At 44.7% G+C, this 27597-nt stretch overlaps 1 protein-coding gene and 1 long non-coding RNA gene across 4 annotated transcripts in view; one reads left to right on the top strand and one right to left on the bottom strand.

The window, feature by feature from the left end:
• Positions 1-12823, top strand: part of LOC147009934 (uncharacterized) — a 37822-nt gene extending 24999 nt beyond the window's left edge. Inside the window, exon 2 of the long non-coding RNA XR_015053079.1 lies at positions 12595-12823. This is a non-coding gene — a long non-coding RNA (uncharacterized LOC147009934). The remainder of the gene's footprint in view (positions 1-12594) is intronic.
• Positions 1-27597, bottom strand: part of LOC147009933 (uncharacterized) — a 115832-nt gene that overhangs the window by 52846 nt on the left and 35389 nt on the right. For 2 of the 3 annotated variants that reach the window (XM_085863249.1, XM_085863235.1), the window contains one exon: positions 22600-22707. In XM_085863249.1, coding sequence (XP_085719375.1) covers positions 22600-22707 — 108 coding nt within the window. Of the gene's footprint in view, positions 1-18690; positions 20764-22599; positions 22708-27597 lie in introns of those variants that run through there. The other variant, XM_085863245.1, reaches the window with a different exon arrangement.

Below are 27597 nucleotides of genomic sequence, written 5' to 3'. Positions count from 1 at the left end.
ATTACAAGCAAGGTTAGAATCCCGACAGCTGATTAACACACAGCTAATGGTCCAAAATATGACCACCTAGCATATCATCATAACAGACTCAACGGCCTGAAGCTTATCAGGTCAAATCTCACACTGTTCACGTACACCCGCAAGAAGATAACGCCAGTCGGGATGGCAGACGTGTCTGTGCTGTACCAAGGCCAGGTTGCCACACTTCGGGTGTACGTCGTGCGGGAGAGGGGACCTTCTCTCCTCGGCCGAGACTGGCTGTCCCGCATCAGGCTAGACTGGGCCGCCGTTCACCTTGTGCAACCCGTGCCGAGCCTATGGGAGGATCAGTTGGAGAAGATTCTTCAAATACATCAAGGGTTGTTTTGCGACGACCTTGGGAAACTCAGGGGCATGCAGGCAAAGCTCTTCCTGAAGGAGGGGGTGGTTCCTCATTTTTGTAAACCACGACCGGTGCTGTATGCCCTGTGGGACAAGGTCAAGGGTGAACTGGATAGGCTGGAGACCTATGGAGTGATCGAACGGGTGTCCTACTCAGATTGGGCCACCCCGGTCATCACGGTGCTGAAACGGAATGGAGACGTCCGATTGTGCGGGGACTTCAAGTCTACGGTTAACCCGGGGCTCAGCGTGGAGCAATATCCACTGCCGTCAATCGATGAAATATATGCACGATTGGCGGGGAGTTGATACTTCAGGAAGCTAGACCTGCGTGATGCATATTTTCACCTGGCGATGGATCCCGGGAGTAGCGAGCTTTTGAAAATCAACACGTGTCAAGGGCTCTATCGATATACCCGACTCTGTTTTGGGATTACTTCGGCCCCAGCCTTGTTGCAGAAAGCCATGGATCAGGTTTGCATTGGCCTGCCCGCTCAGATCTACCTGGACGATGTGCTCATTGCGGGGAAAACGGCGGACGAGCACCTTGCGAACATTGCCCAAGTACTGACAAAGCTAGAAGCGTGCGGCCTGCGCTTGAACAGGGACAAGTGCGCGTTCTTCAAGCAGCGCTTGGAATACCTCGGGCACATCATCACGCCGGAGGGGCTGTTGAAAGGCCCTCGGAAGGTGGAGGCGATTCAGCATATGCCACCGTCTCGCGACATGACGCAGCTGCGCTCGTTCATTGGTATGGCACAGTATTACCAAAGATTCGTGCGCGGGCTCAGCTCGCAGCTTGCGCCATTAATGTGGTTGCTCAGGAAGGACGAGCGCTGGGCCTGGGGGCATGCACACCAGGCGTCGTTCGACCGCGTCAAGCGGCTGCTCACAGAGGATACAGTCCTCGTGCACTACAAGCCTGCGCGTCCGCTTTTATTGGCATGTGACAGCTCTGCATATGGCATCGGGGCAGTGCTCTCCCACAGGATGGACGATGGTTCCGAGCGGCCTGTTTGTTTTGCATCCCGGACCCTGTCCGCAGCAGAGCAGGAATGTGTGCAGATCGAGCGCGAGGCTCTCAGCCTCGTCTGGGGTGTGCAGAGGTTTCATGAATACCTGCTGGGGCGGAATTTCACTTTGCAGACGGATCACAAACCGCTTCAATTCATCCTGAGACCCGAACGCGGGGTACCGGTGGTAGCGGCCGTGCGAATACAGCGGTGGTGTCTGTTTCTTGCTGCGTACAATTACGATATTCAGTTCCGAAGCACCGAGAAGCATGCTAACTGCAACGGGCTCTCACGCTTGCCGTGCGCGGAGGGTCCAGCTGTGTCTGAGTCGGCCGACCGGGTCGATGTGTTCGCGTTGGGCCAGGTCCAAAGCGGGCCGATCACGGCGGAACAGGTCACGGTGGAATCGGCTCATGATCCAGTGCTCGCCCGTGTCGTCCAGGCGATTTCTACGGGGAATTGGAGCGATCTACCTTCAACACCGGCATTTCAGCCTTTCGCGTCGCGCGCATCGGAGCTGTCGTTGGTCCAACGGTGCGTTATGTGGGGAATGAGGGCTTTGATTCCACCGAAGTTCAGGCAGCGGTGTTTGGAAGAACTGCATGTCAGTCACCTTGGCGTCGTGAAGACCAAGAGTCTTGCTCGTAGCCTGTTGTGGTGGCCGGTGTTGGACAAAGACATTGAGCGGTTGGTTAAGCATTGCACCACGTGTCAAACAGATGCTGATAACCCGCGTCGAGCCTCGGGACTATGGCCGACCCCATACATGGCCTGGCAGAGGGTCCATGTGGATTTTGCGGGGTCGGTTAATGGCAAAATGTTTTTGATTGTGATCGATGCATTCTCTAAATGGCCAGAGGTTGTAGTATTGCAGCATACATCGGCAAACATTACAGTAGAAAAACTGCGGACGATCTTTGCTAATAAAGGATTACCTGAGATCCTGGTCTCTGATAACGGTCCACAGTTCATCGCAGGTGTATTTGATGAGTTCATGCGTCAAAATGGTATTCGACATTTGAGGTCCGCACCATATCATCCTGCGACGAATGGGCAGGCTGAGTCGTTTGTTAAGATGTTGAAACGGGCTTTGCGCAGGGGGGAGTGTTGCACCTGTGCAGACGGTGGTCGATGTCTTTTTGTTCCAATACAGGAACGCGATTCATCCTGTCACGGGTGATTCTCCTGCCATTCGTCTCTATGGACGGGCATTGCGGTCCAGACTGGATTTGCTGCGACCTGGAGGGTCGGTGAGTGGCGAGGGGGGGGGGAGGGGTGTCCCGCCCGACGCTGCTGCGCGGTTTTGATTTGGGACAGCGGGTAATGGTGCGCGATTATTTCCACGGTTCCAAATGAGTGCCGGCTGTGGTCTCTGTGGTACTGGGGCCGGTGAATTGCATGGGGCGGACTGATAGTGGGGAGGTGTGGAAGCGGCACGTGGACCAAATGCATGATCGCTGTTCAGCGTCACCCCCCCCCCCCCGTGTCGAGCGATGTGGGACCCCCACCTGTAATGTCGCCGTGGCCAGATGTTGTATCGCCAGGGCCGGACGTGCCGACGCCCACGGGGTCTTCACCTGATTCAGTCCTGCCCGGGGACATTGGGCAGGCTGGTCGGCCGTGGGCGGTTGTTATTGCGGATGGGGCAAGTCCGGCGAGGGTGTCACTTCGACCGAGCCGTGAGGCGTCTGAGCCTGGGCCGTCTGGCATCGCTGCCCGCCTGAGGCGGGTCAGGATGCGGCCGCGATACTTGGAGGATTTTGAGTGTTGATTGGTTTCGGTTGGTCATGTTATGATTGTCCGTTCATCATTTGACTTGTCATTTTACGAGGGGAGGAGTGTGCTGTATCACGTGATTGGGTTTTCGTATATCATGACTCGCCCGCTAGGGGTGGCAGGAATGTACATCAGGACGCGCAATAAAGCGGAGTTGCTGCTCACACTGTTGCTTCCCATGTTCCACTGCACCTCGGACACCACAACATGTATATACTGTACATGTTAAATAAATACATGTTTGACCTTCGAATATTTAATTGTTATTTTCTGATATCAATGAGGGCGAGAATATTCAAAATTCTTCTTCGGACTTGCAAGAACTACTTCTTAACGCGAGAGCATGACCCCCGCAGACGTCTCTGTGACAGATATACTGCATTTTAGAGCATAAAAACGAATTCAGCACACCCAAAAACCTATAACTAGACATATTAGAACCCACATCGGAGGGAACAACTTTCCAGTGGCCAAAAATCGGCCATCTTGGACGCCATTTTGGATTTTTCCGCCATATTGGATGCCTAATGTCTAGTCCCCGACTGCTAGCAGACATAGCAATCATAATCATCTACAAACATACACATATCAAGTAACATTAACGTATTTTAGCAGGTGTAGGAGTCGATTTCTGTGTCAAAACGCGAAAAAAGGCCGCCATTTTGGAAAAAATGGCCGCCGGTGGCCATTTTTGGGAGGAAAATTCTAAGCGTTGGCGAGTGGGCTTTTTATCCATATTGGAAAGCTACGACGAGTAGCCAACTTGACTAGCACAAAAAAGTTGCAATATGAAACAACCTATTATACAATGATTGATTAATTGATTGCATAATTGAAGCGAGAAGGGCACTCGGGAGAGTGTGTACCTCCGCCCTGTAATATCTGATCCATGAGAACATATCGGTTCCCAATACATTTTTGAAATATTATACTATATATCGTTTTTGAACCCTATCTCTTAAAGGTGAAGAATCACTTTAAAAATTCTAGTAGTCGGATCTGGATCTTCACCAAAATCGAATCAATTCGTCATGATCACACACCCAACCTGTCCACAAAGTTTCATCCAAATCCGTCCACAACTTTTTGAGATATCGTGCTATATATCATTTAGCCCTATCTCTCAATGGTGAAGAATCACTAAAAATATTATCAGATCCAGATCCAGATCTTCACCAAAATTGAAACAACTTGTCATGATCACACACCCAACTTGTCCACCAAGTTTTGTCCGAATCCGTCCACAACCTTTTGAGATATTGTGCTATATATCAGTTTAGCCCGATCTCTCAGTGGTGAAGAATCACTCAAAAATTTCTAGTAGTCGGATCCGGATCCGGATCTTCACCAAAATCTAATCAGTTTGTCCCTGTCACACATCAAACCTGTCCACAAAATTTCATTCGGATCCGTCCACAACTTTTTGAGATATCCTGTACACAGACAAACAGACAGAAAGGGATGAAAACATAACCTTCTTCACCTTCGGTGGCAGAGGTAACAAACAAATAAATAAGAAAAACAGCAATCAGAGATTGCAGATCCTCGCCAGGACTTGTTTTGTGTGGTGTGTTTGTGTAGTTTTGTGTGTCATTTGTGTACTGGTTTGTTACGTAATTAAAAACAGAAATAATTAGAACTGCCACTTTAAAACTGCTGACAGTGATGACCGGTTCAGCCATTTCAGAGATTTTTGAAGGTTTAAAAAAACCAAAACAATATGGCTTCTGGATCACATGACCGATGACATCATCAAAAAAAATGTTTCCATTTTATCTCAAGATGACCCTCAAAAAATTTCATACTGATCGAATGTAGCGTTCTACATATGCAATTATGACATCATAATGAAGGCACCTAGGACATGATAAAAAAAAAATCACTCTTATTCCCCATGAGGAGTACTTGCTATGTGCCAAGTTTCAATTTTTTCCTTGGTGCGGTTTCAGATACGGAGGTCCAAAGTTTTTTTTCCGTTTTCCCAATATGGCTGCCACACCATATGACCTACGATGTCATAATTATCATTGAAACATTCTACATGAGTAGTCGCACCAATGGTGAAAATTTTGTCTCAATCCAACAAGTGGTTGTGGAGAAAAACATGAAAGTTCTGTGAGGACAAACAGGCAAACAAACAAACAGGCAAACAAACAAATGGACCCAAATGCAATACCCTCTCCTTCGACAAGGGTAACGAACGGAGTAAAAACTGAGTACTCCCTTGCTTTTTGAATAATCATACAATGTAGTTGGATCATGCATCGCCTGCATATGGAATTGGGAAGGAGCGGTGTACAAGTAATAGGGTTGGGTTGTGTAGGGTTAATGGGAGTAACAAAGACCATGGGCCAGAATTGGGGGTGATAGGTAATGGTGTATTGCTTGTTTGAAGTCCTGGAGGAAAGAGTGAGACAAAATACTTGAGGAAGATGGTTCCATAGATTTGGGGGGGGGGGGAGGAAAGCGTTGAGAAAAAATGAGAGGTGAGGTGTGTGGTCAACCTGCCTTTTCGAAGTTTAACCAAGAGGGAGTAACTGGAAGAACATGTGCATCCTGCTATTGCTGGAGATGACTTGAAGGCTGAGAGCACAGATGGAGCAATGGTGGAGAATAGGTGGGAGAAAACACCATCGGACCTACCTGTGATGTACAGCAACAAACCCGGTGTTTTGACCTCATCATGGGAGATTCAAATGATTTTTTGAGCTTTACATTGATTTTGAGAGATGATACACCATTGAGCTACGGATACATTCCCTGTAGGCTGAGTCTGCGGCTGGCTTTGGAGACCAGCTTTGGTATGTGGTGGGTCATGGCCGATGATGTGCTTCATAGTTCAAGAGACTGAACCCCTTCCAGTGGATGACCAATGAAAAAGATGGATGGGGTTGTTTTACGATACTTTTGGAGCAATTGGGTGACACTGTGGGCATAAGTCCCGTGCCACAGAGAAGGTGCCACAGAGAATAAGTCTCGTTCTCCAGTGGAGGGCATTTTTGAGCCAATACAACCATGGCCTTGGAGGAGCAATAGCTTGAAGACTCACAAGAGTCACATCCCCACCCAGTAGTCAAGAATCCTCCTGAGTACCCCAGCTTTGCCGCTGCATCTGGACATCAGTTTGCAATTGGCGGCCATGATGGCTCAATTGATGGCAAAAATAGATACGGGACCGAACTGGCGAACAAAATTAAGGCTGGCCAGAACAAATTGTCAGCTGACATGGCCAAGGTCAAGACCACACAGCAGTAGTTGGCGGCTGGCCAAGCCAGATTACAGAGGGGTTTAAACAGGCTCAAGGTGAAATTAAAGGGATTGAGTTTCGAGAAAGGGAAATTAAAGGACGACATAGTGGACAGTTGGGGAACCCAGCCACTGTGGTTGCACAAGTCAGTGCACTCTCAGCACCGGTTCCAAGGCCGGATAAATGGGGAGGGTTGCGTCAGGAAAGGCATCCGGCGTAAAACCTGTGCCAAATCAATATGCGGATCATAAACCGGATTTCCATACCAGATCAGTCGAGGCCCAGGTTACCAATGATCGGCACCAGTACTGTTGGCCAGCAGGGTACCGGTGGAAACTGTTACTGCTGGGCGAAGGAGGAGAAGGAGAGGGGGAAGGCATTTCCAGAGGCAGTGGGAGAGGAGGAAGGGTAGAAGTGTGGAGGTGAGAGTTGGAGCTTTGAATGTTGGTACTATGACTGGCAAAGGGCGAGAGTTGGCTGATATGATGGAGAGGAGAAAGGTAGACATACTGTGTGTACAGGAGACCAAGTGGAAGGGGCGTAAGGCGAGGAGCATCGGAGGTGGTTTCAAACTGTTCTACCATGGTGTGGATGGGAGGAGAAATGATGTAGGAGTAATCCTTGAGGAGGATTATGTTAAGAGGGTATTGGAGGTGAGGAGAGTGTCTGACCGAGTGATGCGTGTGAAGTTGGAAATTGAAGGGGTGATGATGAATGTCATCAGTGCATATGCCCCACATATGGGGTGTGAGATGGAGGAGAAAGAAGATTTCTGGAGTGAGTTAGATGAAGTGGTGGAGAGTGTTTCCAAGGAAGAAAGAGTGGTGATTGGAGCAGATTTCAATGGGCATGTTGGGGAGGGGAATACATATGATGAGGAGGTGATGGCTAGGTACGGTGCCAACGAGAGGGATGTGGAAGGGCAGATGGTGGTGGATTTTGCAAAAAGAATGGAAATTGCAGTGGTAAATACGTATTTTAAGAAGAAGGAGGAGCACAGGGTGACATATAAGAGTGGAGGAAGAGGCACACAGGTGGACGTCTTAAGCAGGAGATGCAACCTGAAAGAGATTAGAGACTGTAAGATGGTGGCAGGGAGAGTGTAGCAAGACAGCATGGGATGGTGGTTTGTTGGATGATTTTGGTGGTGAGGTTGAGGAAGAGAGTGAGGGCTGAACCAAGGACCAGATGGTGGAAGCTGAAAGAGAAAGACTGTTGCGTGAAATTCAGGGAGGAGGTGAGGCAGGTGTTGGATGGTGGTAAAGAGGTGTGGGATGACTGGGAAACTACTGCAGAAGTGGTGAGGGAGAGAGCTAGGAAGGTACTTGGTGTGACATCTGGACAGAGGAAGGAAGACAAGGAGACTTGGTGGTGGAATGAGGAAGTAGAGGAAAGTATAAGAAGGAAGAGGTTGGTGAAAAAGAATTGGGATAGCCAGAGAGATGAAGAAAGTAGACAAGAGTACAAGGAGTGGTGGCGCAAGGTGAAGAGAGAGGTGGCGAAGGCTCAGGAAAAGGCATATGGCGAGCTGTATGAGAAGTTAGATCCAAAGGAAGGGGAAAAGGATTTGTACCAATTGGCCAGACAGAGGGACCGAGCTGGGAAGGATGTGCTGCAGGTTAGGGTGATAAAGAATGCAGATGGAAATGTGCTGACAAGCGGGGAGAGTGTGTTGAGAAGGTGGATGGAGTACTTTGAAGAGCTGATGTTGTTCGTCTTCCGGCTGCTCCCGTTAGGGGTCGCCACAGCGGATCATCCGTTATGATCCGCATACTGATTTGGCATAGGTTTTTTACGCCGGATGCCCTTCCTGACGCAACCCTGGTCGCCTCTTACGACACAGGGATAAGGATTGGGTTTCGCCATGATTCCAGGCTGCCCTACACCCTCTCATAGCGTGGCCCAGTGCAGAGTTCCCGTCTTCAAGCGATCCTCCAACCCATGCCTCCGAGTAGCTGGATTACAGGCGCACGCCACTATGCCCGGTATTACTTTGAAGAGCTGATGAATAAAGAAAATGAGAGAGAGAAGGTTGGAAGAGGTGGAGATAGTGAATCAGGAAGTGCGGTGCATTAGTAAGGGTGAAGTGAGGACAGCTATGACGAGGATGAAGAGTGGAAAGGCAGTTGGCCCAGATGGTATACCAGTGGAGGCATGGAAATGTTTAGGAGAGATGGCAGTGGAGTTTATAACCAGATTGTTTCACAAAATTTTGGAAAGTGAGAGGATTCCTGAAGAGTGGAGATTAAGTGTACTGGTACCGATTTTCAAGAATAAGGGTGATGTGCAGAGCTGTGGTAACTACAGAGGGATAAAGTTGATAAGCCACACCATGAAGTTGTGGGAAAGAGTAGTGGAAGCTCGGTTGAGAGGAGAGGTGATGATCTGTGAGCAGCAATATGGGTTTATGCCAGGAAAGAGCACCACTGATGCGATGTTTGCTTTGAGAATGTTGATGGAGAAGTATAGGGAAGGCCAGAAGGAGTTACATTGTGTGTTTGTGGATTTAGAGAAAGCTTATGATAGGGTGCCAAGAGAGGAGCTGTGGTATTGTATGAGGAAGTCGGGAGTGGTAGAGAAGTATGTGAGGGTGGTGCAGGATATGTATGAGGACAGTGTGACAGCGGTGAGGTGTGCGGTAGGAATGACGGACCGGTTTAAGGTTAAAGTGGGATTGCACCAAGGATCGACTCTGAGGCCTTTCTGTTTGCAATGGTGATAGACAGGTTGACGGACGAGATCAGACTGGAGTCTCCATGGACTATGATGTTCGCGGATGACATCATGATCTGTAGGGAGAGTAGGAAGCAGGCTGAAGCGAGCCTAGAGAGGTGGAGGTACGCACTGGAGAGAAGGGGAATGAAAGTCAGTCGGAGTAAGACGGAGTACATGTGCGTAAATGAGAGGGAGGGTGGTGGTATGGTGCGGTTGCAAGGAGTTGAGGTGGCAAAGGTTGATGGGTTTAAATACTTGGGATCAACTGTCTAAAGTAACGGAGAGTGTGGGAGAGAAGTGAAGAAGAGAGTGCAGGCAGGATGGAGTGGGTGGAGAAGAGTTTCAGGAGTGATTTGTGATAGAAGGGTATCTGCAAGAGTGAAAGGGAAAGTATACAAGACGGTAGTGAGACCAGCTATGTTATAAGGTTTGGAGGTGGTGGCGCTGACAAAAAGACAGGAGGCAGAGCTGGAGGTGGTAGAGTTAAAGATGCTGCGATTATCGTTAGGAGTGACGAGGATGGACAGGATTCGAAATGAGTACATTAGAGGGACAGCGCAGGTCAGACGGTTTGGAGACAAAGTGAGAGAGGCAAGATTGAGATGGTTTGGACATGTGCACAGGAGGGATGCGGGGTATATCGGGAGAAGGATGCTGAGGATGGAGCCGCCAGGTAGGAGGAGAAGAGGAAGGCCAAAGAGGAGGTTTATGGATGTGGTGAGGGCGGACATGCGGGTGGTTGGTGTAACAATGGAAGATATGGAGGACAGAGCGAAATGGAGACGGATGATCCGCTGTGGCGACCCCTAACGGGAGCAGCCAAAAGAAGAAGATAGTGGAGAGTTGGGAAGAAAACACTCGGGAGAGCTTTGCACCCAATCGGTTCATCCAGGCCAACCTGGACAAGGACCTGTGGATCCAGCTGGCAGTGTGACGACCAGCCAGCGTGCGCGAGGCAGCCAACACCGCCGCCCGTTGAGAGATGGTGAGACACCCACATGGGTTGGGAGGGGGAGAGGGTTCGAGCATCCACCAAAAGCCGTGCAGCATGTGGAGCCCCTCGGGCCAACCTGTCAGAGGGGATTTACATGGAGTACCAACGGATCTTGCCCTATCAAAGACGGTGCTTTAAAATTGAGTGGGACTGTCAAGCAGGGAGACACTCGGCCTCCGAGAACATTGACTTCACCGGTGATCCCACAGAGAGGTGCCAGATGGTTACAACCCTCGCCAAAGCCAGGGAAACTAAAAGGACACAGACACAAATGCTGTACTCAACAGTAGTGGATGAACATGAGCCTTCATTTCTGCGACATTATTTATTGTGTACAAATTGGAACATGTTGCTAAAAAAAAATGTGCCAAATAAAAGGGGTAAATGTGGACGCTGTTGTGGACAGAGAGAACACGACCATCCTGAGCCCTGTGGTCCTATTTCGGAGCAAAAACGGCTGGAGAAATATGAGCCGTCAAAAACAACAGTTCTCAATTTGCCACTTGAGTGACAGTTCCCTTCTTACGATGTGGTTCTGTGACCTTGAAATTGGATGTGAGGAAACAAAGAATGCATGTTTGAGTGGCAAAGGTGTGTCACCTCTGCAAAATTGGTTTAGAATTCTCGTTGGCTGCTGGATTGATTTGGACCGAGTTATTTTGTGAATGGGGTTGGAGGAGCTGCCGCTGGAGGGAGATGGGACGAAGGGGAGGAAGGGGCTGGAGATGCCCAAGTCGGTGACCGCAAACTCCATCTGGCTGGCGATCGGATGCAGTGCAAGTATGACACGTCGGGCCGACCAAGATGGAACAGTCCGCTGCTCCAAACTCACTTTGCCTTGGCGGGGTCCGGAGGTCATCTTGGCTAAAATTATCCGCGCTGATCGATTGAGCTCATACCGAGTAGATGAAGCACGGCACTGGGTCACTCAGGCCATTGAGGTATCCAGGAAGACAGCTGGGGCTCCGCTTATTAAGTATTGGAAAGATGTGATCTATCCATCCATCCATTGGGACCATACTCTGTGTAGAGCATTGGTACTGTGAAGCAGTCTCCTGGGCTATTGGAAACAATTCTGGATGGGTCGCCACTCTGACGCAGGCAACTCAAATGGCTGTCATCCCAGCAAGCTGGTACTCATTTTACCCACATCGGAAGGATGACAGGCTGAGTCAATCCCACCTGGTTTTAATTCAACAGAGAGTGGGATTTTGAACGAAGCACCCTCGGATCCCAAGCCTACAACCCGAACCATTAATCCAACACCAGGCATAAAGATGTGATGAATTGGGTTGAATTGGCTTGATATAGGAAAAGCAGTGTTTTTTTCCTCCCTTTTCTCACTCCGGTGAGAATTGGGCAGAGAAAATGTGTGGAATGAGAAATTGAGTGCATGGACCCAAATTTTAGGTGAATGGTGTGAATATAACCCTTGACGCTGGGGGCCTCCAGGAATAAAGTTGAAATTTGGGGTTGGGGGTGGGGAGTTGGGTTAACGGGGGTAGATAAGATCATGATTTTGGATGGAGGTAATTTGAGATGGTGGTCAACAGCTGCCTTACATTGAAGAGAATATGGAAGTTGGTTCCACAGGCAGGAAAAGAGGAACAAATGAGTGGAGGTGAGGAGTGACTGGATTTTAGGAGTTTCAAAAGAGGTTGATGGTGGACTACATGTGAACTGCAGAAACTTGCAAGAGCAGAGGGTGCAAGACCAGGAAGGAGGCCGGAGAAGACAAAGAGACCACTGACCTATCTCTGATGGAAACGTGAGAAGCCTATGGACTCAACTTCATTGTGGGAGATTCCAATGATCTTGAAGGCCTTGGTTTCCATGGCATATAGCAGAGCATGGTGTGAGGCAGAGACAACAGGTCAAAGGGGAGAACAGTATTCCATTAAGCTACAGATTAAGGACTTGTATGAGGGTGGATAAGAGTCCAGGCGAGCCAAGGAAGGACTTCGCACAATGGAGGATGCCCAGTCGGTGGCTGGCTTTGGACTGAGAAATGTAATTTGCCTAAGATCATGGCTGATTGTGAGACCAAAGAGTTTTAGTGACTAAACGTCTTCAAGAAAAGGAAAAACAAAGTGTTTTTGCATGTACTGAGGAAGCTGAGGAATACTTCCCCTTCACGCCATTCAATGGTTTGCTGCCACTGCAAAGAGGACTAGGGCGATTGGCTTTCTCGAGGACCCATTGAGTCCCAAGTCTAAGGAGGCCTGGAGATGGTTTTATTGGGTCAATTTGGGCAGGGAAGTACAAAATTGGTGCCCACTCCACCGGTCAGCCAAGGTGAGGTCATGCCACCCCAACCTTCTTGTCTCAGCATATGCTTCTTCCGGGTAGGTCAGATTTTCGATTTTAAAATTCAGGACAGAGTTAGTGGGATTAGTGAGCCGGCATTACAGATAGAGTTACGACATTTTTAGGGTGAAGCCGGCTGTCCTTCCTACTGTTATCCGCAGGTTCACTGACATCAGAGAGCTATGACCTGTGAGGATGGCGGCTTGCCTACTCACCTGCCTTCCAGCCTGTCATCATCATTGCCTGGACCTCAAGAGAAGACACAACGTAATTGTTGTGTCGGCCACATGGGCATGGAGGTTTTTATTTTCAAGAAGAGTAAAGCAGAATACGCACATCTGTTCCAGCCTTTAATACATCTCAATTAACATTAAAAAAAGTGTGAAAAAGTTTTGAAGATGAGACATTTCATTTCTGTATATTCATGATGCCTTTTTGAAAATGCAATGTCTGTTGGTTTTGCATCTCCTCTCAAACCACAGGTTGCACAAAGTTAAAAAGAGTACCAGACTTGGCATTTTATGCATTGTTTCACTGACATATTTAATCAGAAGATAGCATATTGATTGTACTTCACAAACATTCTGCTCTATTCACCCTATAATTTGCCAGAGGTCATCTTATATCTGCTTGGAAGTCAGCTAACATCACCTTGGTCAGCCAACTTCTTCTGTTTGTTAACGGCACAATTATTCCAACATTTTTGCAGGGTGGGCCGAGGGTGGGAGGAAGTTTAGCTCAAGTCTTTCACGAACCGGCTGGTCAGGCCTAACGTTCGACTAAAGTTAGGGAATGAATTTGTAAATTGTCCAGGGTGTTGTCGATAGCTCGCCTACTATTTGCCAAGGACACCGTGGGATATTTAACGTCCACGAACTAATGCCAGCAGATGGGGTACTTCTTTAACGTCTGTTAGAGGGTCAGCACACACGATGATGAATCACCCTGCCTGTGAAACACCAAAATGACAGTTTATAGCTAGTTCGAGATTTACATCCAAAAGTGTATGCATACTACTCAGCCATCCTGCAAGCCAATCAAACAATATGCCCCAATAACTTCCATTCAGAAACAGGTCCTCTATAATGATCAAAGGATCACGAGCGCTTCCTTCTGAGCAGTGAAAATCAAAAATCATTTCCTTTGTCTCATTGATTTTAAGAACCAAATGATCGTCACACCCGTCTGTGAGCTTCTTAACTTCCTTCACATATTCACTCGGAACAAAACTTCAAAAAGAATACGCTAATAACCGTATCATTTTCAGATTTCATTACACCACAATTAATACTGAAGCTGCTGAGGCCGTTTGTGCACAAAGAAAACAGAAATGGAGAAACAACGCAACCTTGTGGTACACCGAGACTCAAAAACCTAACACTTGGTATCGTCTTATTGCACTTCACTATTTGTGGTCTAGCTGTAAGAAAACTCTGAATCAGTATTGCAGGCTTAGGCATGACATCCAAATTCATGAACTTCTCAATTAACATATGTGGTGAAATGGAATTGAAGGCATGAGAGAAGTCAATAAATACTGACTTTACAAAAGAAATAGGAGTGTGTAAATGATGGGAGGTAAATTATTTGGAGATAGAGCACAGAATCTTCAACATCTCAACTACTCTGATATGCACATTGAGATTTATCAAAAAAAACCCACTTCACTCCTCAATACTTTCAACGATGTCCTGTCGAGACATCCAATAGATGTCAAGGCGACTGGGGTAATCGTTCAACTCACTGGGTTTGTTTATATTTGACACTGGAATAATAATTGAAGACTTCCAAAATTGGGAAATGACATTATTGATCAATCCCTAAATGCAGATAAACATTGGGGCAAGCTGTTGGCTACACAATCTCAAAACCTGATTAAAAGTACCATCTGGACCAGTGGCCTCATTTAACCTTGTTTTTTTACGAATACATTACCAACATCATGAACACTCCCAACAAGACTATCATCAAAATTCCGAATCTAAATCTTTCAACATTTCCACAACAGTCATTGTCAAGTGCATTGAATGATTTCTGGATTTATTATGAACACAATGCTGAAACATCAAAATTGGAAACATTTAAACCAACCTAAAACCTGAGTCACATTAACTCAGTAATATGCATTCAAATTCACCGATTAAATAAAAACAAAAACAATCAGAAGGAATTACCCCACCGAACTACAAATTGAAGCTCAATTGATTCCACAGGCCTTCCGATGCAAAAGTACAACTAAGGTGAAATTACCACTACGTTTTCAAAGCAGCAATCATCTTCAAACAAAATAAACATAAAGAAGAAAACATGAAGCCAAAAGAGATAGCAGTTTCCATCTTCATTGTTTCTTGAATTCAAGCTCTTTGTGACAAAACAATGAAGAGAAAGAGAGTCAGTGAACGGTTCAGTCTCACAGTACACTGTGTACGTCAAGGAGACGGGTTCAAAAAAAGAGCGACAACTGGAAAACAACCAAGCGGGTGTTCAAAGGGGCAAGAAGATGTCTGCACAGTCCTTGATCCTTCCATGAGGCTGAAGATTGTAACATGACCAAGCATAGGTTCACAGGGGCAAGATCAGCGATGTCAGATCAGTGTCGCACAATTATAATGCCATTCGCGAGAGCATGTATTTCTGCCACGCTGAACAGTTTACGTTTTGTATCCTGCTGAAAGGCCGGATCTGCATCCAGACCTGAACCAAAATCGAATCGGCTTGGTCTTGTCACCTACCCAACTCATCACCAAGTTTTGTCATAATCCATCCATCTCTTTTTTTAAATATCGTGCTGCATATCGTTTTTGGCCCTATCTCTCAATGGTGAAGAATTACGTGAAAAATTTTAGTTTCCATATCCGCATTTGGATCTTCAAAAAAATGTTATAATTTTCTCCTCGTCACACTCCCAACCTGTCCACCAAGGTTCATCTGAATATGTCCACAACTTTTTAGAGATATCTTGTCACACACAAACAGACAAATAGGGGTGAAAACATAACCTCCATCCACCTTTCATGGAAGTAACAACCAACGAGTAGACTAAATCTTAAACATTAAACTCTGTAAAATGGAAGCAAGTGTTGGACGATGTTGGGATAGCAATGATGAAATGGTACAACTACAACAATGTGAAGTTAATTTTCTGCAAGACATTTTTGCTGTCCTGGCAATCGTTTACTTGAGTGCTTTATGATATTGTTGCGGTTGAGGAAATTCGCAAACCACCATTCAGGTCCCGTAGGTGAGATATCTCTGTAAGTACATGTGTAGTTAGCCCCAAACCCGTTGTTTAGAGGGAATAAATGTGATTCATTCGGGCTGCGACCCTTTGAGATAGCCGTTTTTCTGTTCTATCTTTATTTTGAACCAACCATGTCTCAACCGCCATCACACAACAACCACCAACCGCAACACCGCTTCACAACAACAACAACAACGCCAACAGCCACGACCTTTACCTTCACAACTCGCTCCCACAAACATCGCATCACCGCCATTCCAAACGTCGCCATGGCCATGGACCAGCACTTTAAACCCTCCACCACCTTCGCCTCTCCTTCTGCGGCCATTCCCGCACCGCTTGTGGGCAGCGAGCGTCAGGCTGTTCTGGCCTCGTGCGGGACGCGCGCCGAGCAGCGGGTGCAAAAAGCGGCCTTTCCGAGGAGAAGTCGGATCCGTCCTATCAGCAAGCGCGGGGCGATTTGGCCCTGCCTCCAGGCGCGTCGGAGTAGAATCGATATATGCAAATCCGAGGATCAGGGGAGGTTCACGCCCACTTTTCTTCCGTCCAATGGGCGAGCGTGGCTCCGCCCCCGAGCTCATCCTGATCCGGAAATTTGCATATGGGTTCTCCTGCCGTACTATAAAGCGCCGAGCGCGGGGTGAATTCAGTGAGTTTTTGGGCTCGGGCGAGTTGGAGAGGTGTGGCAGCGGCAGAGTGTGGCAGCAGCAGTCAAGACGGGTCTGGAGGAGAGTCAGTCTGTCGGAGGTCGGAGTCTGTTGGGGAGCTGCAGAGAGGGGAAGCCGGGAGCGCGGTCGAGGTCGCAGTGGACTCGCTCGTCGCGGGAACCACGCAAGCCAGCTATCCTTTTTCCCCAGAGCATCAACATTTCCCCCCTTTTTCCCCCCCGCGCTGAGATAGTGCGGAAAGGGGGCCCCGTTCCCACTCCATTCCAAGCAGTGCCAACGAAACCCGCGGAGGACCGCCGCCACATTTGCGGCTCATCACAAGACGGGTAGGCTCCACCTGGTCTCGCGCCCACAGGCCCGTCTGCCCCCTTGTCTTTGAGGGTGGCCCTTTTCTTTTGCTTTTGAGTATATGTGTTGTCGGCGCCGTCTGTAAAGTAAAACTGTGTAAGTGTTGCCGTGTGCTCGCGTAGTCGGTAGTAGATCTGCATTGTTGTGTTTCTTTTGTTGCAATTGCTTTTGGTGCATAATTGTTGTAATTGTATATGTGTGCTTTCCGTGTGCCGCAGAATAAATGTGCCTTATGTTGAACTGTTTTTCCCGTTTCGCTTCGTCTTTTCTTTAATTGAATCTCCATCTTACTTCACGTAAAGGGTTGGTAGTGGGCTAAATACGCCCGATAATTAATCGGAACCGTCGAGGTTGACGATAACACCGCTCGGTTATCCCGATAGTACGGAACGGGTCGCTTAAAGTGGCCCATGTCCAGAGTCGACCTGCGGCGAGGTGCGATCGCCCGGTCTACCCTCCGTGTGGATACTTAGGTAGGTCGAATTTGGCGAACAACCCTATCCCACGCGGGGGGCCGATTGGCACGATTGTGGTGAGGCCAAAAGGCCCACCTGTGACTAGTTCCCGGCGTTAGTTCAAGAGGGTCACGACAGAATTGTCCGTCCGGTGGGCGACGTGCCGCGATTCGAGTTACGTGGCCGCTCGCACGCCGGCGGGCGCGAATTCGCAACAATATATTGAGAAAAACTCACAATACTTTGATACTTCAGTTTACATCGCTATCCTGTCTTCTTTCAAAGTGAAAATAACAAGGGGGTTAGATTTTGGTTTCGGTCTGGATGTAGATCCTACCTATCAGTGGGATACAAAATGTAGTGTTCAGCCTGGCAGAGCTATGTGCTCCACCGAGTGCCGTTCCAGTGCTAGTAGTGTATTTGTAAAAATTAAGGTTAAACAAGGCCACTGGTCCAGATGGTATGTCTAATCAGGTTTTAACATTGTGGAGCCAACAACTTGTCCCAATGTTTATCTGGATAAAACAGCCAATTTTGGTCAATATTATCATTCCCCAATATTGAAATTCTGAAATTATTTTTCCAGTGCCAAAGAAAAACAAATCCAGTGAGTTTCATCACAAAAGGGTTGCAGACAGACCACATGCATCCTGCAAAATATGTGGGGAAGGGGTGATGGATGGAGAGAGGGGTGAGCAGGCAGCTGACAGAATTTAGTGTTGTTCCACCAGCATGATGTTAATAATGAATAGCTCCTCAGTGTAGCCATTTTAATGTGTTTGCACTTTCTCGTCTTCCACACGTTCATCTGGCATATTCTGCAGGAATCTACATTTGTCTCCTTTTGACAAGTTTCTCTTCCCTTGCTCGATTATATGTTCTGGGTTCACTTTTGAGCCAGGCTCTTGGTGACAGAATGGTGATGGCAGCTGGTGACGGCAGCTGTCACGGAATGATTTGTTGCAGCAACTACCACTTACATCACTACTTCCGTTGGTTGTTATCTCCATTTTTGGGTTTCACAAGGTGGGAGGATCTCATAGCTTCATTCCAAAGGCTCTTAATTCAAAATCTTCACTGAACTTTTGACAGCTTCTACGTGCAGCTCATTTGTAGTGATATTCTCCGGAATGGTTTTTAAATACCCAGGAAGGGTTTTCTTTATCATTCCTGTCGCTCCAATATCACTGGTATAATTTCTTCAATTTCAAAGTCCTCTTGACCTCATTTTTCAGATCCTGATATTTGGTCATTTTCCTGATTTTCTGACACATTTAGTCCAAAGTCATTGGGAACTGAAACCTCAATCAACAACGCTCACTTTTCCTTTTTGTGTTTCAGCACAATGTCTGGATGCAATGCTTTGTAATGTCCACACTTGATGGGATCATCTTGTCATGCGTGAGCATTTTATGTTCATTTTCAACGATCGGATTTGGTTTGTGTTTCAATGATTGTACAGGAACTGGAATGTTGAAATGTTTAAAAATGTGCCAATGGATTACCATTACAATGATGCGTCATTCCAAGGAGCCTTCCTTGTCGATCCCTATCTTATCAAGCTCTTTTTAAAATCGTCCTGCTCTTTTGTCATTCTCCCATTTGACAGAGTATATCTGCTGATATTTATTTTTGTGGTTATTCCTTCTTTTTTTTTCTTTGCAATCATTGGGGCTGTGTTTGTATCTGTTTCGTTCTCCTGTGTAGTATCCATAATTTACATCTGTTTTTGGAAGTTTGTTGCTGAATGGATTAAGGATCCCTTTTCAGGTTTGTTGTTTTCTTGCTCGTTTACAAATCTCACCCGATAGTCTGTTGAGCTTTTCACATACTCCGCTCGTCCTACACACGATGTTCTGTGCACTTGGTTAAGCTCCATCAAACAACCTCCTCCTCCTCGTCTCAGTAAGTACAACCTCGGTATGCATTGGTTTATGTAGAATATGTTGAGAATAGTTAGAAGTTTCCTTGTTTTGGTGTCCAAATTGTTGATCTCCAATTGTGGCCAGTTTATAATTACACAGCTATAGTGGAATACCGGCACAACAAGTTGGTTTATAGCTTTGGTTTTGTTTTGTGGAGAGAGGGATGACTTCAGAATTAGTGTTATTCTGCGTAGGTACTCTTTGCTGATTGTTTCACACATTTTTTTGTGTGTTATACCTGAGGGCATTCTTCTATTACAAGGTATTTGTTGGATGCTTCATTTTCTAGTTCCTGTATTGTTGTACTGAGATAGATTTGAGACGTTGTTTGTTCATTTTGTTTTCCCTCATACAAATGTACATTGGCACATTTGTCAAGACCAAACTCCATTTGAATGTCCTCTGAGTACTGCTTTACTCGTTTCAGTTGATCTACCAATGTCTTATCATTCGGTGTGAAGGGTTTTAGATTATCCATGTACAGTAAGTGTGATACCTTTCTTGATTCTTTGGTCATTTGCCTGTTGCATATCAGATTGTATCTGTGTCCTTGTTTGTTGATGAGGTTACCCAGTGGGTCCAGAGCAAGACAAAACGGGAAGGGGGAAAGGCTATCACCTTGTAAGATACGACGTCGTATTTTACTTGTGGGATGTTATGAAATTGGACAATGGCTTTTCATGATGGTTGTTACCTCCATTGTGGGTCCTCACATGTGTCTTGTGGCCTGAGATGCTGCCAAATGATATATTGCACATACTGCACTTGTACAGCTCGTCACCACAATGGGTTCTCATGTGACGCTGACATTGCGAATTTGTACGGAATAGTTTATCACATATGCTGCACTTGAATGACTTCTCTTCAGTATGAAGCTTCATGTGCTCCTTGCAGTTTGAATAATAACTAAACAGTTTGCTGCACACAGTGCACTTGAATGGCTTCTCTCCAATGTGTGACCTCATATGTCCCTGGCAGTTCGAGTATTGAATAAATGATTTATTGCACATCCTGCACTTGTATGGCTTATCACCAGAATGGGTCCTCATGTGATTTTGACAGGCCAAACTTGTACAGAATAATTTATTACATATGCTGCACTTGAATGGCTTCTCCCCAGTGTGTGACCTCATATGTCCCTGGCAGTTTGAGCTCTGACTGAATGATTTGTTGCACACATTACACTTATATGGCTTCTCCCCAGTGTGTGTCCTGACATGCACTTGGTACTTTGACTTCCACCTGAATGATTTATTACAAATAAAACACTTGTACTTTTTTTCTCCAGGATGTGTCTTCATGTGTGCCTTGAAGAACGAGCTCTGATTAAATGATTTGTTGCAAACATGACACGTGTCCTGTGTTTCACCAATATGTGTCCTCATGTGATTCTGATATGTTGAGATTTCATAGAATAATGTGAAACAAACACAACACTTGAACGGATTATCTGAAGGGTGGGTCCTTATGTGTATCTGATAGGTTGAAATGCATCTGAATGTTTGATTGCACACGGAGCACGTGTGTATCTTTTCAGAAGTGGGAATATTCGTGTATTCATGTCCGTGAATATTATTCTGTTTATAATCCGTAGACTTCACACCATCACCTTCTTTGCGTTTATGAAAAGCATTCTCATTGAACATCACAACATTCTTGGTAAAGGGCATCTTGAAGATCGGTGTCCGTATTTCTGAAGAGTGGCAAGAAAAAAAAAGGGATATTTATCATGGTGATGCAAAACACGCAACACATAACGATGCATTTTTAAAGAACAATGAATCAGCAAACTCACACTTCCATGAAGACTTCACCTGGAAGCCAATCAATGTACTTTTTAGTGAAGCATTTACTTTTGCAAATATTTTAACCATGCTAGTGGGGAGAGAAGTATATAAAGTGCAACAAAATTGAAAGTTTCAGTTAACAAACGTTGAAATGAGACTTCAGCAACTGAGATTCTTGCAGAAAACTTTTCAAAGGGAACTTCCATGACTCCATTTGGAAACTAGAAAGGTACTCGGTGGAGTGCATACCTCTGCCAAGCTCAACAGTTTATGTTTTGTTTCCCACTGATAAGCTGATTTGATTTTGGTTGAAGCCTGGATTCAGATCCAGCCTGTTCATGTCACCTCCAAAATGCATCCACCAAGTTTTGTCTTGATCTGTCCACGACTTTTTGAAACATCATGCCATATATTGTTTTTAGCCCTGTCTGAATGGTGAAGAATCACTTAAAAAAAAAAAATTATAAAATTCTAGGATCCAGATCTAAACCAAAATGAAATCAATTTGGCCTTGTCAAACATCAAACCTGTCCACCAAATCACATCTTCCAATGACTTTTATTCTAAGTTACCTGCACAATTAAGTAGGTAGACAAATAATTTAGCAAAAGAGTGGGTCATTTCTTTGGAGAAGTGTCACTTCTAAAACAGCCGTGGATAAAAATAGAATATGCTTCCATTGGCTCTGCCTTCTCACGTTAAGTCGTGCATAAATAAACATATAAATAAATGTCAACAGTTTCCCTTTGTCATTAAGTTTCAGTTTGCAATGTCACTTCTATCACACTTGGATGCATCCGAGTTGTTCTTCATGATACAACACATTCTTGTGATTCAACAAGCCAGTGTGCCCAAATTGAATGAATCACCTGGTGCAGGAACTTTGGTCAAAGAAAAACATTTACTTCCCTTACTTTGTTGTTTACTAAATGTGGGGGAAAAAATAGTTTTGTTAGTGTATTCACGATGTGTTTCCTGCAATATCTGTGCAACGGTTGCAAGAATCACTGTCTGAAGGTGATCAACAGGTACAGTCATTGACTGTCTTTGCAGAAACCACACACCACACAGCAGCCACTGAGAATATCTTGGGATTGATTGTGCTTCCAAAATCACCATTCGTACACCTACTAAAATGATCTCGTGCTATCATCAAATCTCACATGTCTTTCTCATGCCTTGTTTTGGTGCTCCAAACAAAAACCTTCTGAGTACAAACTTCATTCTTTTTCAAAAGGGAAATGATCTCGATATGTTCGGGAACAAACAGGTTCGAATTATGCTTCTGATGAACTTGCCTCTGTTACAGAGTGTCGGTGCTGCTGAATCAGTTTCTTGGCAAAAGTTAAACTGGGTGGTGTGCCGTTGTCTTCCCAGCAGTAGTTACAGCAGGAATTTGGAACTTGTCAGGGCATCGGTGCCAGCTCGTCAAGCTTACACGAGGTGGGATCTTTAACGTCAACCAATTAATGGCTTCTGCCAACAAATGCCGACAGATGGGACGTCCAGTTTAACAGGAACAGTGCACGCATTGATTGGACGGCACACACAGTGATGAAATGACCTTGACTGTGAAATATTGGGATGACAGTTTATAGCTGGACTGATATTCAAACCCAGGCTCGATAGCTTAGAGGCGAGTATGCGTACTCTAAGATCGTTCTGCCAGCCTCAAGGTGGAATTAGGAACAGGAAATTCAAGATAAAATCGTTCTGTATTTAAGAAACTTCTTTGAGCTCACCATTTGCATTGAAAGAATCTTCACTCACGTCTTCCTTCACATGAATGGTGTTTGAAGTTCGAAGAGCATTATCAGAGAGCCCTTTCCTATCATCTGGTCCTGTTTCACCTGCAGAAAATCCAATGCAAGAGAAACACAGCATTCTCATTCTTGAATTATATGCCATTTTTGGCATTTATAATTGCTTTTAAGAATAATTATTTCATAATAAATACAAAAGCTCAGCTCATGCAACATTAAGGGGAGAGAGGGCAAAAAAGCAACATATTAACACATGGTGTAGGAGGTGTACGTAAAAAGCAATTGGATGAAGATAAAGGAGAGGAGGAAACCTGCAAGTAAGAGGGTGGGTTATGTCGCTTGCAGAAGTGGTTTTTTTTTTGTGAAAAAACACATTTGCCTGGACCTTTCGGTAAAAGAATTTAAGATTGTAAGCAGTTTAAATAAATAAAGCCCAACACAGTAGATCAATTAAATTAAGTAAGCCTGTGAAACATGTTGTAATTGAAAGAATTCCATGTGTTTTATATGTGTTACATCCTATATGTCTCTTGTCGCATTTTTTGCCATTGATAAAAACAAAAACATATATATATATATATATATATATATATATATATATATATGTATATATATGTATATATATATGTATATATGTATATATGTATATATGTATATATGTATATATATATATATATATACATATATACACACACACACACACACACACACACACACACACACACACACACACACACACACACACACACACACACACACACACACACATATATATATATATATATATATATATATATATATATTTATATATATATATATATATATATATATATATATATATATATTTATATATATATATATATATATATATATATATATATATATATATATATATATATATATATATACATGCACACACACTTATACAAAGATATATATATGTATATATATATATATATATATATATATATATATATATATATATATATATATATATATATATTTATATATATATATATATATATATATATATATATATATATATATATATATATATATATACATGCACACACACTTATACAAAGATATATATATGTATATATATATATATATATATATATATATATATATATATATATGTATATATATATATATATTGTTGCAGTTTTTGGAACCGCATGCATCCAACAGATAGTGGTCCCAAGACAGTTATTCCATTAATATACATGTAGATAGTCCCTTTCCTTTTGTCTAGTGGGACAATAGGGGCGTGCGTTGCGATGATCTCATATCGAGGTTTGCTTACATCATTTTTTTCTTCATTTCTTTTCTACTCTACTTGTCTGATTATTCCTGAGGTAAATCTGAGCTATGTGTGCCTTCGCTGTGAGGTGGGCCCTCATGGAGGCCAGCGCATGCGGCGCCGCTGCGAGGAAACGATAACGCATGGGCATTAACAGCACAAAGCCCTGGTTCCCAAGCGAGCTCTAAACCCAACGTGTGCAGCAAGTCATACAGTGTGCTTAGCAGTGCGGGATTATCGACTTGAGCTTCTGATGATCTGGGGAAGATTGCCGGTTGCATTAAAAAGGCAGATGAATGAATACCTCTTAAGGGTCATTCCGTGCCAACTCACCTAAGGGTCCCCAGGTCACCTCCTCAGATTTTGCTGGAAAAATTCTTAAATGTAGATCTATATGGCTCTACCCACCATGCAAAAGATTAGCTTTCAATTCCTCATAGTTTAAAAAATATCTATCTCAAGAGACCTTTGAAATTTTGCCCTAAAAATGCCAAATGTGAAAAACTCATTTTTTTTCAACTTCAGTGGCTTACAATTTTATAATGGACTCCTCTAGAAAGCTAATATTGCAAATATTTACTAAATGGCATCCAAGTTTTTCAATTATGGCATCAGATAGCTTCTGGGATGCATATTTCTCACTCTATGGGAAGCTAAAAATGACTTTTTGGCCAAAACAAGCTAAAATAAGGTGAAACTATAGGAGCTCTCCTAAAAATATGGAACAATTTAGAATTTTTTTCCTCATAACACAGTGATTATAGGGTCATTATCTATCCATAGATACATTTTTGTTGGGATAATACAGTTAGGCGATGAATTATAAAAGTTTTAACGTAAGCTCTTGCCTCCGAGGGCTCTAAAATGGACTAATTTTGTCCCCTGGTTTGACCTTGTGGCTAGGGGTTTAGGATCTTCATTTTTTTCTAAAGATTGCCTCATATAAGATGTGTCTACTGACCGAATAATTTTATCTAACGCCCATGGCTTCATAGTAAAATAAATTTTTATTTACATGCACGTTTTTTTATTATAATTATTTGCTTTTTTCATATGCAGAAGTTTATAAATCTTAAATGGAACTATCCAGGAAAGAGTTACTGCAGAATTTTATAAACTGGTATACAAAATTTCAGATTGTGGCATCAGAATGTCTCAAGAAAGCACATACTCCTAGTTTTAGGAAGCCAAATATGGCAATTTGGCCCACTTGGTACAAAACAAGGTGAACTTGCAGGGGTGCGCATGAGGCTAAATTATGCTTCTTATTTGACATTAGTGAGAAGGATGTTATTTATTCATGAATACATGCTAATGATTACTTTCATAAGTGATTGCAAATTATAAATGAGAATAAATTTGATTAGTTGAGTAGCAGCTTTTTTATTTACAGATATACAGAGACAATGAATATTAGTAATTTTTATACCTTAGAAAACTCTTTAATGACCTTTCATCTTTTATGACATTCATTATCATGATTATCTAGCACTCAGAGGCACAGAATTTTACATCTTAGAAAACAGGTCTTGAACATGCTTAAAGTCATGCTGTGACAGTTGGTACTGACGTCCACCAGATTTTATGTCATGGGCCTCAACCACACAAAGAATGTCGAGTAATGGCACCCGCATTGATCTTTCTTTTTTTCTGGAGGCCATGAGAATATTCACCATTTTTGTTCAAAGTGGCATTTTCAACTTCCTACAGATAGAAACGTATGCATTTATCAGGCATTCTGATAACAGATCCTTAAATTTCATATGCCAGTTTATAAATATCTGCAGTATCACTTTGCTAGAGTGTTCAGTTTCATATTTATAAGCTCATGAATATGAAAAAAGTGTATAATTATAAAAAAACGTGCATGTACATAAAAAATTTTTTAATATGAAGCCATGGGCATTAGATAAAATTATTCGGTCAGTAGACACATCTTATATGAGGCAATCTTTCGGAAAAAAAATGAAGATCCTAAACCCCGAGCCACATGGTCAAACTAGGGGGCAAAATTGGTCCATTTTAGAGCCCTCGGAGGCAAGGGCTTATGTTAAAACTTTTATAATTCATCGCCTAAATGTATTATCCCAACAAAAATGTATCTATGGATACATAATGACCCTATAATCACTGTGTTATGAAGAAAAAATTCTAAGTTCCATATTTTCAGGAGGGCTCCTATAGTTTCACATTATTTTAGCTCGTTTTGGCCAAAAATCATTTTTAGCTTCCTATAGAGTGAGAAATATGCATCCCAGAAGCTATCTGATGCCATAATTGAAAAATTTGGATGCCAATTAGTAAATATTTGCAATATTAGCTTTCTAGAGGAGTCCATTATAAAATTGTAAGCCACTGAAGTTTGAAAAAAATGCGTTTTTCACATTTGGCATTTTTAGGGCCAAATTTCAACGGTCTCTAGAGATAGATATTTTTTAAACTATGAGGAATTGAAAGCTAATCTTTTGCATGGTGGGTAGAGCCATATAGATCTACATTTAAGAATTTTTCCAGCAAAATCTGAGGAGGTGACCTGGGGAGGTTTTTGAAATTTAGGTGAGTTGGCACGGAATGACCCTAAAGAGGCTGCACGAATGGTGTTTTTCACAACACAGGAAACACTGCCAGCATGACGGCCACACTGCACGAAACGTGTACGGAGGCTGATAAAGGTGACTCCACGCCACGTCGGGCAGGATACGAGTGTAGGAAGTAAGAAGCGGCGCATTCCTTTTCAACCAAATATTTAACCCATATTGGTGTTCACCCCATGCACACGCTGGCAGAGTCGTGCGAATGCGAGTGCTGGCCACATGCAAAATGGCGGAACCACGCGCACTGTATGGAATGTGCTCGAAGGCAGACACGTGCACCGCTCGCGAAACATGCATGGATTTATCCATAACGATGCACCTTCGGCCCTTGCTGGCAGCAGCGGATTCCCCAGGGATGGTGAACGTCTTCTCGTCTCTACGGCCAGCGAAGCTGCGATTGAGCCAGGGAGTGTTGTACAGTGTGGGCCGTGTTGGCGCGGGCGGAGCGGGCGCGTTGATCGGCGCTAGTCAGACGCCCGAGAGGGCATGCGGGACCCTCGGCCGGTCGCCAGGGCACGGCCCAGGGTTTTTTGCGGGACTATTCGCATGCCAATTTCGGTGTGGGCGATTTGTATCATGTCGTGGGGTGGGAGAGAAATATGTTCGCTGTCTGGGATGACCTTGCCGGAAACGAAGTGAGGCGGTTTCCTGCCAAGGTTAGCGGGCCACGTGAGGGGTCAGGGCCAATCGGAGCGCCCGATTAATGTGATGACCTTTCGCTTTGGGATGGCCCCTCCCCCTGCGCTGCAAGTCCTATAAAGGTCGGAGCGGTCCATCCACCTTTCTCTCTCTTTTGCTCTCTCACTCTGGCCTCACCCTCGCCCCACTCGTCGACATCGCCACGACCCACCTCCTGCTGCCTGGGCTCCACCTTCTCGTCTTCGCCCACACGATGTCGACCCCACCCGCCTACCTGGTCCCGCCTACCACTCCGTCCACGCACTCTGGACTCCGCCCCCTTCTCCACTCAAGCCCCTCCTTCATGCCCATGGTCTCCACACATGCTGCTGAAGCCAGAGACGACACGCCAGCTGTTGAGTGCTGCACCACGGAGCACCCCTCCCCCCCCGAAACATATTG

The sequence above is a fragment of the Eptatretus burgeri genome, chromosome 17 (genome assembly GCF_056783735.1).
Source record: "Eptatretus burgeri isolate ZD-2024b chromosome 17, Ebu_testis_v1, whole genome shotgun sequence".
In the NCBI taxonomy this organism is placed as follows: domain Eukaryota; kingdom Metazoa; phylum Chordata; class Myxini; order Myxiniformes; family Myxinidae; genus Eptatretus; species Eptatretus burgeri.
The sequence above is the reverse complement of the archived record's forward strand: the minus strand, read 5'-3'. Positions and strand labels throughout refer to the sequence as shown.